Source organism: Oncorhynchus clarkii, unplaced genomic scaffold (assembly GCF_045791955.1).
Source record: "Oncorhynchus clarkii lewisi isolate Uvic-CL-2024 unplaced genomic scaffold, UVic_Ocla_1.0 unplaced_contig_4472_pilon_pilon, whole genome shotgun sequence".
NCBI lineage: Eukaryota > Metazoa > Chordata > Actinopteri > Salmoniformes > Salmonidae > Oncorhynchus > Oncorhynchus clarkii.
The window spans coordinates 496,198-508,358 of NW_027261108.1; the positions used below are offsets into that span (position 1 = coordinate 496,198).

At 48.3% G+C, this 12,161-nt stretch overlaps 1 protein-coding gene across 1 annotated transcript in view; it reads left to right on the forward strand.

Moving 5' to 3' along the window:
* Positions 1 to 11,693, forward strand: part of LOC139404864 (trichohyalin-like) — a 55,946-nt gene extending 44,253 nt beyond the window's left edge. The window contains exons 18-23 of the mRNA XM_071147398.1: positions 631 to 758; positions 1,042 to 5,750; positions 8,397 to 8,576; positions 8,776 to 8,835; positions 9,077 to 9,154; positions 10,158 to 11,693. Coding sequence (XP_071003499.1) covers positions 631 to 758; positions 1,042 to 5,750; positions 8,397 to 8,576; positions 8,776 to 8,835; positions 9,077 to 9,154; positions 10,158 to 10,385 — 5,383 coding nt within the window. The 3' untranslated portion in view covers positions 10,386 to 11,693. The remainder of the gene's footprint in view (positions 1 to 630; positions 759 to 1,041; positions 5,751 to 8,396; positions 8,577 to 8,775; positions 8,836 to 9,076; positions 9,155 to 10,157) is intronic.
* Positions 11,694 to 12,161: the final 468 nt, after the last annotated feature.

The following is a 12,161-nucleotide window of genomic DNA, read 5'->3' on the forward strand; positions in this document are numbered from 1 at the left end:
TCGTAGTGGTGGTAGTATCCTAGTGGTAGTAGTATCCTAGTGGTAGTAGTATTGTTGTGGTAGTAGTGGTAGTAGTATCCTTGTGGTAGTGGTGGTAGTAGGATCGTAGTGGTAGTTGTGGTAGTAGCATCGTAGTGGTAGTAGTATCCTTGCGGTAGTAGCATCGTAGTGGTAGCAACATCGTAGTGGTAGTAGTATCCTTGTGGTAGTGGTGGTAGTAGGATCGTAGTGGTAGTTGTGGTAGTAGTATCCTTGTGGTAGTAGTGGTAGTAGCATCGTAGTGGTAGTAGCATCGTAGTTGTAGTAGTATTGTTGTGGTAGTAGTGGTAGTAGCATTGTAGTGGTAGTAGCATCGTAGTCGTAGTAGTATTGTTGTGGTAGTAGTGGTAGTAGCATCGTAGTGGTAGTAGCATCGTAGTCGTAGTAGTATTGTTGTGGTAGTAGTGGTAGTAGCATCGTAGTGGTAGTAGTATTGTTGTGGTAGTAGCATCGTAGTGGTAGTAGCATCATAGTCGTTGTAGTATTGTTGTGGTAGTAGTGGTAGTAGCGTCGTAGTGGTAGTAGCATCGTAGTCGTAGTAGTATTGTTGTGGTCTCGCCCTGTATGTATGAGTTGTATTTGTCTCTCCAGGATCCTGACGGTCTCCCAGCAGCACCAGTTAACCCAGACCCAGCAGCAGGTCTCAGGGCTGGAGGTAGAGAGTAGGCAGCTACAGATCCAGGTCACCACTCTGCTCCAGACCAAGGATGTGATGCAGGGTGAGCAGTGACACTTGTTGCCTTAAAGATGAATACCAATTTCCATTTGGCAGGAAGACAGAAAGTCTTGAAGCCTACTTCCAGAATCTAAGCCTACTGTAGCCTACAATGAAAATATGGCAAAAGTGCCACAGATTTACCTCTCTGTGAGTTGGGTTCTCCAGACCTCATCAAATTACACAGAACCAGCCCATTTATCCACATCTTGTATATGTTCATTTTCAACAGTTATTCAACTCATCATGGCTTTGGTGTATTGGTCCCTGATATCTCTATCTTCCAGGGGAGGTCCAGTGTCTGAGGGGAGAGATGGAGAGAGGGAGGAGCCAGACAGAGAAGGAGAAACAGGAGGAGCGAGAGGAGAGAGAGAGGAGCCAGAGAGAGAGGGAGGTCTGGCAAGCTGACCTGGAAAGGCTGCAGTTACTGGTAGATCAGGCAACAGAGAAAGGGACAAGACAAGAGGAGGAACGGAGAGAAGAGAGGGAAGGATGGCAGAGAGAGAGGATGGCGTTGAGCTCGGAGCTGGGGCACAGAGATGGAGAGGTGGTGGCGATGAGGAACAGGATGGAGGGATTGGGGAAGGAGAAGGAGGAGATGTCGTGTCTGTTGGAGGAGAGAGACGCAGAGCTGGAGAGACTAACCGCAGAACACAAGAGCCACCAACACAGAGAGAGAAAACTGAAGGAGGAGGGGGAGAGATGGAGAGAGAGAGCAGAGGAGGGAGAGAGATGGAGGGAGAAAGCAGAGGAGGGAGAGAGATGGAGGGAGAGAGCAGAGGAGGGAGAGAGATGGAGGGAGAAAGCAGAGGAGAGAGCAGAGGAGGGAGGGAGATGGAGGGAGAAAGCAGAGGAGGGAGAGAGATGGAGGGAGAAAGCAGAGGAGGGAGAGAGATGGAGGGAGAGAGCAGAGGGAGAGAGATGGAGGGAGAGAGCAGAGGAGGGAGAGAGATGGAGGGAGAGAGCAGAGGAGGGAGAGAGATGGAGGGAGAGAGCAGAGGAGGGAGAGAGATGGAAGGAGAAAGCAGAGGAGGGAGAGAGATGGAGGGAGAGAGCAGAGGGAGAGAGATGGAGGGAGAGAGCAGAGGAGGGAGAGAGATGGAGGGAGAAAGCAGAGGGAGAGAGATGGAGGGAGAGAGCAGAGGAGGGAGAGAGATGGAGGGAGAGAGCAGAGGAAGGAGAGAGATGGAGGGAGAGAGCAGAGGAAGGAGAGAGATGGAGGGAGAAAGCAGAAAATAGAGCAGAAGAGGGAGAGAGATGGAGGGAGAAAGCAGAGGAGAGAGCAGAAGAGGTAGAGAGATGGAGGGAGAGAGCAGAGGAGAGGGAGAGAGAATATGAGAGACTGAGTCAGAGGCTCACTGAAAAAGAGAATAATAACAGTGAACAACTAAAGGCTGTGAAAAGAGAGAGTGACAAGATAGCAGAACAACTGAAAAAGGAGGAGGTAGATGGAAGGAAGAGATTAAAGACTATAGAGGAACTGAAAACTAGAATGATCTCACTGGAGGAAGAAAGAGACAATCTGGAGGCAGAACTGAAGAAAACTGAACTATTGGAGAACAAAATGTTTGCCGTGGAGAGAGAGAACTCACAGCTCAGAGAGAGGGAGAGAGAAAGATACCAAGAGGAGAGTCTGAGAAAGAGGAGGAATGAGTCAGAGGGAAGGGAGAGATTAGAGGAGATAGAGGAGCTGAAAACTAGAATAATCTCACTGGAGGAAGAAAGAGACAATCTGGAGAGGGAAATGGTGGAAATGAGTCAGAGGTTTAAAGAAACAGAGAATAAAGAGAGTGAACAACTGAAAGACAGAAGAAGAGAGATGGAGAAGGTGGCAGAAGTTCTGAGAACAAGGGAAGGAGAGATGAGAAAGAGAGAGGAGGAGATGACAGAGCTGAAAGCCATGGTCATCTCTCTGGAGGAAGAGTTGAAGGACATTGAGATATTAAAGGGGAACCTTCAGGCTTTAGAAGAGGTCAACACCAAACTCCGGGACAAGGAGATAGAGGAAGAGAGGAAGATGGAAAAGAGAGAAGCAGAAGAGAGTGAGAGGGCGGAGAGATTGAAAGAAGAGCTGGCACAGAAAGACGTGGAGGTACAGGAGGTGAAGAACAGGATGGAGGGATTGGAGAAGGAGAAGGAGGAGATGTCGTGTCTGTTGGAGGAGAGAGACGCAGAGCTGGAGAGACTAACCGCAGAACACAAGAGCCACCAACACAGCGAGAGAAAACTGAAGGAGGAGGGGGAGAGATGGAGAGAAAGAGCAGAGGAGGGAGAGAGATGGAGGGAGAAAGCAGAGGAGGGAGGGAGATGGAGGGAGAAAGCAGAAAAGAGAGCAGAAGAGGGGGAGAGATGGAGGGAAAAAGCAGAGGAGGGAGAGAGATGGAGGGAGAAAGCAGAGGAGGGAGAGAGATGGAGGGAGAAAGCAGAAAAGAGAGCAGAAGAAGGGGAGAGATGGAGGGAGAAAGCAGAGGAGAGAGCAGAAGAGGTAGAGAGATGGAGGGAGAAAGCAGAGGAGAGGGAGAGAGAAAATGTGAGACTGAATCAGAGGCTCACTGAAAAAGAGAAGAATAACAGTGAACAACTAAAGACTGTGAAAAGAGAGAGTGACAAGATAGCAGAACAACTGAAAAAGGAGGAGGTAGATGGAAGGAAGAGATTAAAGACTATAGAGGAACTGAAAACTAGAATGATCTCACTGGAGGAAGAAAGAGACAATCTGGAGGCAGAACTGAAGAAAACTGAACTATTGGAGAACAAAATGTTTGCCGTGGAGAGAGAGAACTCACAGCTCAGAGAGAGGGAGAGAGAAATATACCAAGAGAGTCTGAGAAAGAGGAGGAAGGAGTCGGAGGGAAGGGAGCGAGAGGAGAGACTGAGAGGAAAGCTGGAGCTGAGAGAAGGAGAGGTTGAGGTCTTGAGAGTGAAGTTGATTGTCTTAGAAGAAGAGAGGGATGAGGGGAAGAGAGAGCAGCAGACACTAGAGGGGAAGATGGAGAGACAGATGGCTCAGCTGAGGGAAAGAGAAGAGGAGGTAGAGAAACTGAGGGAGGAGGAAGAGAAGGCCGGGGCTAGGCTACAGCAGAGAGAGGAAGAGTTGAGAAATCTGAACGACAGAATGCACCAGTCAGAGCTCTCAGAGAAACACGTCTCAGACCTTCTGATAGAGACGGAGTCTTTACTAGAGACCGAGAGGAGTCAGAGCAGAGACAGGGATAAAGCACTACACCTGGCCAAGGAGGAGAGGGAGAGAGAACAGGCACAGGAAACAGAGCAGCACAACGTGAGACTGGAAGAGGAGGTGAAGAAATGGAAAGAAAGAGTGGAGGAACGGATAAAAGAAGTAGCAAGGCTCTCACAGCTCCTGAAGGAGAGAGAGGAGGAGGACTTTAGGGTGAGAGCGGTAGAGAGCGGTGGAGAAAGGCAGAGACAGAAGGAGGAACTGAAAAGGGGTGAGGAGGAGAGGGAGAGACAGGAGAACGTATTGAGGAGGAACAAGGAGGAGAGGGAATGGTTGGGTGCCCAGCTGAAAGAGGAGCAGACGGAGGGAGAGAGACTGAGGTCCAGACTAGAGGAGGTGCAGAGAGGACAACGCCTCCTGCAGGAGGATAGAGGATGTCGTGTAGAGAGGCTGGGGGCTCAGGTTAAAGCCCTGGAGGAGGAGAGAGACCACCTCTTAGCTGAGATCAGGAAGAAGGAGAGAGAGGCTGGGATCCTGAAGGATGAGACTCACAGAGAGAGGAGAGAGAAGGAGAGGACTGGCTCCTCACTGAGAAGGATGGAGGAGGAGTTGAAGGAGAGCAGGGAGGCGCTGGCCCTCAGTCTGGCCACCCTGAAGGAGCAGGGAGCAGAGATGACCAGGAGCAGGGAGAGAAGCAGGAAGGAGGTGCAGGAGAAGGAGGGGGACAACCAGAAGATGAGAGAGGGGCTGAAGACAGCCATGCAGGAGATGGCTACCCTGAACCAGCTGCTGGAGGAGAGCCACAGGGAGGGGGAGAGGCTAAGGAGCCTCCTGCAGGAGAGGAAAGAGGAGATGGTGAAGAGCAGGGAGGAGAACCTGCGTGCTGCCCGGGGGGAGGTGGAGGAGCTGCGAGGGAGGACCAGGGCTGTGGAGCAAGAGAAAAGGGAGGTGGAGAGAAAGCTCAGAGACAGAGAGGAGGAGATGGAGGAGGCAGTGAGAGAGAATGACAGGAGACAGAAGGAGATGGAGGAGGTGTTGGGAGAGAAGGAGGCTGAGCTGACCACCACCAGGGCTAGACTGGATGTCCTGGAGGAACAGAGGACAGAGCTCAGATGTCTGGCTGCTGAGAAGGCAGTTACACAGCTCAGAGAGAGAATCAGAGTGGTGGAGGGAGAGATGGAGGGAGTGAGAGAAGAGAAGAAGAGCGAGATTGAGAGGCTTCAGCGGAAGATGGAGACGTTGAGACAGGAAGAGGAGGAGAGGAGGGAGAGTCTGAAACTAAGGGAGCAGGAGAGCCTGAGGCGTGTAGAGTTAGTCACGGACATGCTGAGAGAGAGGGAGACGGAGCTGGAGAGGGTGAGAGAGAAAGATAAACTGGAGGAGAGGAAGAGAGACACAGAGGAAGTGAACCTGCAGAGTCTGGAGAAAGAAGAGACACATGAACAGAGGAGACTGATAGAGCCTGGGGAACAAAGGGAGGCGACAGACCAGAAGAGAGGAGAAAGAAGTCGGGAGGGTCCAGGAAGAGAGGTCTGGCTTCAGGACGAGGTAGATACTCTGAGGAAGAGAGTGTCCTCCCAGCTCCTGGACACAGAGGAAAGGGAGAGACTGTTGAGACAGAGAGAAGAGGAGGGCCAGGAGAGTCTTAGACTGTTGAGACAGAGAGAGACAGAGCTTTACACCCTGAGAGAGAGGATAGAGGAACTCGGTAAGGACAGAGACCGTGTCACAGCTGCCCTGGAGAAGACTGAGGCTACCATGATTGGCTACCGGGACAGAGCCCACCAACAGGAGCAAAGCAGAGGGGCGGGATCTGAGGTTAGTACAACTCCTCTCTATGGTTGCGCCCCAAATGACCCCTATGGACCCTGGTCACTAGTAGTGCACTATATAGGGAATAGGGTGCCATTTGGGATGCAAACCACTGTCAATATTGGTCCTTCGAGCTGGACACAGTTAGTCTGGTGTCTGTAGGTAAAGGATGTGGCCTGGTGTCTGTAGGTAAAGGATGTGGCCTGGTGTCTGTAGGTAAAGGATGTGGTCTGGTGTCTGCAGGTAAAGGATGTGGCCTGGTGTCTGTAGGTAAAGGATGTGAGCTGGTGTCTGTAGGTAAAGGATGTGGCCTGGTGTCTGTAGGTAAAGGATGTGGCCTGGTGTCTGTAGGTAAAGGATGTGGCCTGGTGTCTGCAGGTAAAGGATGTGGCCTGGTGTCTGTAGGTAAAGGATGTGAGCTGGTGTCTTTAGGTAAAGGATGTGAGCTGGTGTCTGTAGGTAAAGGATGTGGCCTGGTGTCTGTAGGTAAAGGATGTGGCCTGGTGTCTGTAGGTAAAGGATGTGAGCTGGTGTCTGTAGGTAAAGGATGTGGCCTGGTGTCTGTAGGTGAAGGATGTGGCCTGGTGTCTGTAGGTAAAGGATGTGGCCTGGTGTCTGTAGGTAAAGGATGTGGCCTGGTGTCTGTAGGTAAAGGATGTGGCCTGGTGTCTGTAGGTAAAGGATGTGGCCTGGTGTCTGTAGGTAAAGGATGTGGCCTGGTGTCTGTAGGTAAAGGATGTGGCCTGGTGTCTGTAGGTAAAGGATGTGGCCTGGTGTCTGTAGGTAAAGGATGTGGCCTGGTGTCTGTAGGTAAAGGATGTGGCCTGGTGTCTGTAGGTAAAGGATGTGGCCTGGTGTCTGTAGGTAAAGGATGTGGCCTGGTGTCTGTAGGTAAAGGATGTGGCCTGGTGTCTGTTGGTAAATGATGTGAGCTGGTGTCTGTAGGTAAAGGATGTGGCCTGGTGTCTGTAGGTAAAGGATGTGGCCTGGTGTCTGTAGGTAAAGGATGTGGCCTGGTGTCTGTAGGTAAAGGATGTGGCCTGGTGTCTGTAGGTAAAGGATGTGGCCTGGTGTCTGTAGGTAAAGGATGTGAGCTGGTGTCTGTAGGTAAAGGATGTGGCCTGGTGTCTGTAGGTAAAGGATGTGGCCTGGTGTCTGTAGGTAAAGGATGTGAGCTGGTGTCTGTAGGTAAAGGATGTGAGCTGGTGTCTGTAGGTAAAGGATGTGGCCTGGTGTCTGTAGGTAAAGGATGTGGCCTGGTGTCTGTAGGTAAAGGATGTGGCCTGGTGTCTGTAGGTAAAGGATGTGGCCTGGTGTCTGTAGGTAAAGGATGTGGTCTGGTGTCTGTAGGTAAAGGATGTGGCCTGGTGTCTGTAGGTAAAGGATGTGAGCTGGTGTCTGTTAGTAAATGATGTGAGCTGGTGTCTGTAGGTAAAGGATGTGAGCTGGTGTCTGTAGGTAAAGGATGTGGCCTGGTGTCTGTAGGTAAAGGATGTGAGCTGGTGTCTGTTAGTAAATGATGTGAGCTGGTGTCTGTAGGTAAAGGATGTGAGCTGGTGTCTGTAGGTAAAGGATGTGGCCTGGTGTCTGTAGGTAAAGGATGTGAGCTGGTGTCTGTTAGTAAATGATGTGAGCTGGTGTCTGTAGGTAAAGGATGTGATCTGGTGTCTGTAGGTAAAGGATGTGAGCTGATCAGGAGAAGGGACTGGACCAGACACCTCTTTACAAATGACATCTCATCCCCTATATAGTGCACTGCTTTAGACCGGGGCCCATGTGTTAACATGTCAGCTGTTATAACTCCCCTCCTCAAGAAATGTTATAACCCCCCAATACATGTTAAAACCCCCCAAGACATGTTATAACCCCCCCAGGACATGTTATAACCCCCCAAGACATGTTATAACCCCCCAAGGCATGTTATAACCCCCCAAGGCATGTTATAACCCCCTAATGGACATTATAACCCCCAAGACATGTTATAACCCCCAAGACATGTTATAACCCCCCCAAGACATGATATAACCCCCCAAGACATGTTATAACCCCCCAAGACATGATATAACCCCCCAAGACATGTTATAACCCCCCAAAAAATGTTAGAACTCCCCAAGACATGTTATAACCCCCCAAGGCATGTTATAACCCCCCCAAGACATGATATAACCCCCCAAGACATGTTATAACCCCCCAAGACACATTATAACCCATTAAGAGACAGTTTTCCAGTTGTGAGCAGCAATTCAGTGGCTGTCTGGTGAGTACCTGTCAGACCCGTCTGCCCATACAGGAGACAGTAGTGCTGTACAGTTCAGTACACGACCCTGATGTAAAAGACTGCCTGTCCTGCAGAGGGCCGTGGCCCAGCTAGAGATGGACCCTGTGGTCCAGGAACGTCTGTCTATCCTGCAGAGGGCCGTGGCCCAGCTAGAGATGGACCCTGGTGTAAAAGACTGTCTGTCTATCCTGCAGAGGGCCGTGGCCCAGCTAGAGTTGGACCCCCTGGTCCAGGAACGTCTGTCTGTCCTGCAGAGGGCCGTGGCCCAGCTAGAGATAGACCCCCTGGTCCAGGAACGTCTGTCTGTCCTGCAGAGGGCCGTGGCCCAGCTAGAGATGCACCCTGGTGTAAAAGACTGTCTGTCTATCCTGCAGAGGGCCGTGGCCCAGCTAGAGATGGACCCCCTGGTCCAGGAACGTCTGTCTGTCCTGCAGAGGGCCGTGGCCCAGCTAGAGATAGACCATAGACGGCTACAGAGGAGGAACACACAACTGGAACAACGCACTGACAGACTGAAGACTGAGAGGAAACACCTCAGAGAGATGCTGACACAGGTACACTGATCCTCCTTGTTTTCTACCTTATTTACCTGCACAACTAAAGGTTAAGTTAATCATCCATTCACCTGATTCCGGATCCCGAATAGAAAGGAGGTGCCCTCACATTTGCCTGTTTTCTAGTCCCAGACTTGGATAATTCAGAACAGTTACCTTACTATTTCGAATGATACTTCTGATGTGGTTTGTGTTAAAGACGGAGAGAGGATCATCACGTGATGAGTTGTCCTCCAGCAGCCTCAGAGACAGAGCTCAGGTTGGTCATCAACCGTCTACTAACTACTCTGGTCATGTCACTAGCAGTTACAACTCAATGGGCTCTACTACAGTGCAGTTGGACTGCACCAAATAACTCATCTACAAATCACTTTGCATCCCAAATAACTTCAGTAATTATGTGAGTGGCAAATCTGCACAGAGGATTACTCAGGGGGGGGGGGACCCCCACTGAAATGTGCTGAATTTAGACAGAGTGTTAACTCCTTTCTGTTCTGTAGGAGTCCAGGGGCTTGGTTGGTCTGGAAACAGAGGAGTTGGGACTCCTTAGGACCAAGGTGAAGGAGCTAGAGGACCAGGTAGGGCACCGTGGACACCGTGGCTGTGTCCCAATCTGTATCCAATTCCCTTAAGGGCTCATCAGAGTTCACAACAGTGTCTGCACAGCAGTGTTCTACAATATTGAACCATTGCTTTCATATTTTTTTTAATTCTCAGCGCGCCTCCCTGAAGCGATTTCTCCAACCGTTCAAAAGAAGAGAAGCCGTGTACACAGAGTGTATTTTGGGGAGGTGCACGGTCCCTGGGCGGCCGGACTATTACAGTTCTGTAGCTTTGGACTCTGAATCACGCAGAGGACCATAACTATTGATCACGGTGTCTGATCGTTATAGATCATAACTATTGATTACGGTGTCTGATCGTTATAGATCATAACTATTGATTACGGTGTCTGATCGTTATAGATCATAACTATTGATCACGGTGTCTGATCATTATAGATCATAACTATTGATCACGGTGTCTGATAGTTATAGATCATAACTATTGATCACCGTGTCTGATCGTTATAGATCATAAATATTGATCACGGTGTCTGATCATTATAAATCATAACTATTGATCACAGTGTCTGATCATTATAAATCATAACTATTGATCACGGTGTCTGATCATTATAAATCCTAATTATTGATCACGGTGTCTGATCATTATAGATCATAACTATTGATCACGGTGTCTGATCATTATAAATCATAACTATTGATCACGGTGTCTGATCATTATAAATCATAACTATTGATCACGGTGTCTGATCATTATAAATCCTAATTATTGATCACGGTGTCTGATCATTATAGATCATAACTATTGATCACGGTGTCTGATCATTATAAATCCTAATTATTGATCACGGTGTCTGATCATTATAGATCATAACTATTGATCACGGGCCGGTGAGGGAATACAGTGTCATTTCAGATGTATACTATGATTTGTCAAGATTATTTAATCATCATTTATCAAGGTGATTGAACGATACACCTTTATATTAATGTTGAACGTTCCCTAACCTCGCAGGTACACTACCTACAGCTGACACTCGTCCTCGACCACCGGGAGAGGGTGGAGTTTATCCAACACTCCTCCAGGAACAACCAATGGCTGGTGTCTCTTCGCCAAGACTTGACTGATTCTCTGGTGTTGGTCTCGCAGCAACCAATCCCCTCTGTGCTGGAGTCAGAGACACACCGATTGGATAGGAGTGTCAGGGAGGAGGAGATGAGATTGTCTCTCAGTCAGAGTTGAAGATGAAGCACAGAATGTTTGCCTCCGAAATGGCACCCTATTGTCTTCCAGGGCTCTGGTCAAAAGTAGTGCACTATATCTGGAATAGGGTGCCATTTGGGTCTAAAGTAGTGCACTATATCTGGAATAGGGTGCCATTTGGGTCTAAAGTAGTGCACTGTATCTGGAATAGGGTGCCATTTGGGTCTAAAGTAGTGCACTATATCTGGAATAGGGTGCCATTTGGGTCTAAAGTAGTGCACTGTATCTGGAATAGGGTGCCATTTGGGTCTAAAGTAGTGCACTATATCTGGAATAGGGTGCCATTTGGGTCTAAAGTAGTGCACTATATCTGGAATAGGGTGTCATTTGGGACCCTATGTATACTGAACAAAGATATAAACACAACATGCAACAATATCAACAATTGTACTGAGTTCCACTTCATATTAACTCAATTGAAATAAATTCATTAGGCCCTAATCTATGGATTTAACATGACTGGGCAGGGGCACAGCCATGGGTGGGCCTGCGAGGGCATAGGCCCAACTAATCAGAATGAGTCTTTCCCCACAAAAGGGCTTTATTACAGACAGAAATACTCCTCCGTTTCATCAGCTGTCTGGGTGGCTGGTCTCAGGCGATTTCGCAGGTGAAGAAGCCGGATGTGGACCTCCTGGGCTGGCCTGGTTACACGTGGTCTGTGGTTGTGAGGCTGGCTGGACGTATCGCCATATTCTCTAAAATGACATTGGAGGTGGCTTATGGTAGAGAAATTAACATTCAATTATCTGGCAACAGCTCTGGTGGACATTCCTGCTGTCAGCATTCCAATTGCACCCTCCTTCAAAACTTGAGACATCTGTGGCATTGTGTTGTGTGACAAAACTGCACATTTTAGAGTGGCCTTTTATTGTTCCTAGCACAAGGTGCACCTGTGTAATGCTCATGTAGTTAAATCATCTTCTTGATATGCCACACCTGTCAGGCGGATGGATTATCTTGGCAAGGAAGAAATGCTCACTAACAGTGATGTAAATTAATTTGTGCACAACTTTAAATGTTGTGTTTATATTTTTGTTCAGTGTAGTTATCATATACCTTTTATGCGTTTGAATCCGAGTTGGGGTCAATTCACTTTTCAATGTAGTCAATTCAGGAAGTGAATATTTCCAATTCATGAGGATTTTTCCAATTCATGAAAGCCCGAACTCCGACTTAGGACGCCTTTCATACCCACTTCAGTAGTTGGTATTCAGACTTAATTTATGAAGGTATGTAACGTGCTTTTCTTTTGAGCTCGCTGAATACATTTAATTAAACCGCTGAAAACCCTCCCACTTGCTGGGCGACAGATTTTCTTGTGGAGTTTTCATACAGTAGGGTTTTCAGTACATGTGTCTTCAGCCATCCCTTTAAATACCTTCTAGAGAACAGGTTCAGAATATAGAATCCATCTAGAGAACAGGTTCAGAATATAGAATCCTTCTAGAGAACAGGTTCAGAATATAGAATCCATCTAGAGAACAGGTTCAGAATATAGAATCCATCTAGAGAACAGGTTCAGAATATAGAATCCATCTAGAGAACAGGTTCAGAATATAGAATCCTTCTAGAGAACAGGTTCAGAATATAGAATCCTTCTAGAGAACAGGTTCAGAATATAGAATCCATCAAGAGAACAGTTTCAGAATATAGAATCCATCTAGAGAACAGGTTCAGAATATAGAATCCTTCTAGAGAACAGGTTCAGAATATAGAATCCATCTAGAGAACAGGTTCAGAATATAGAATCCT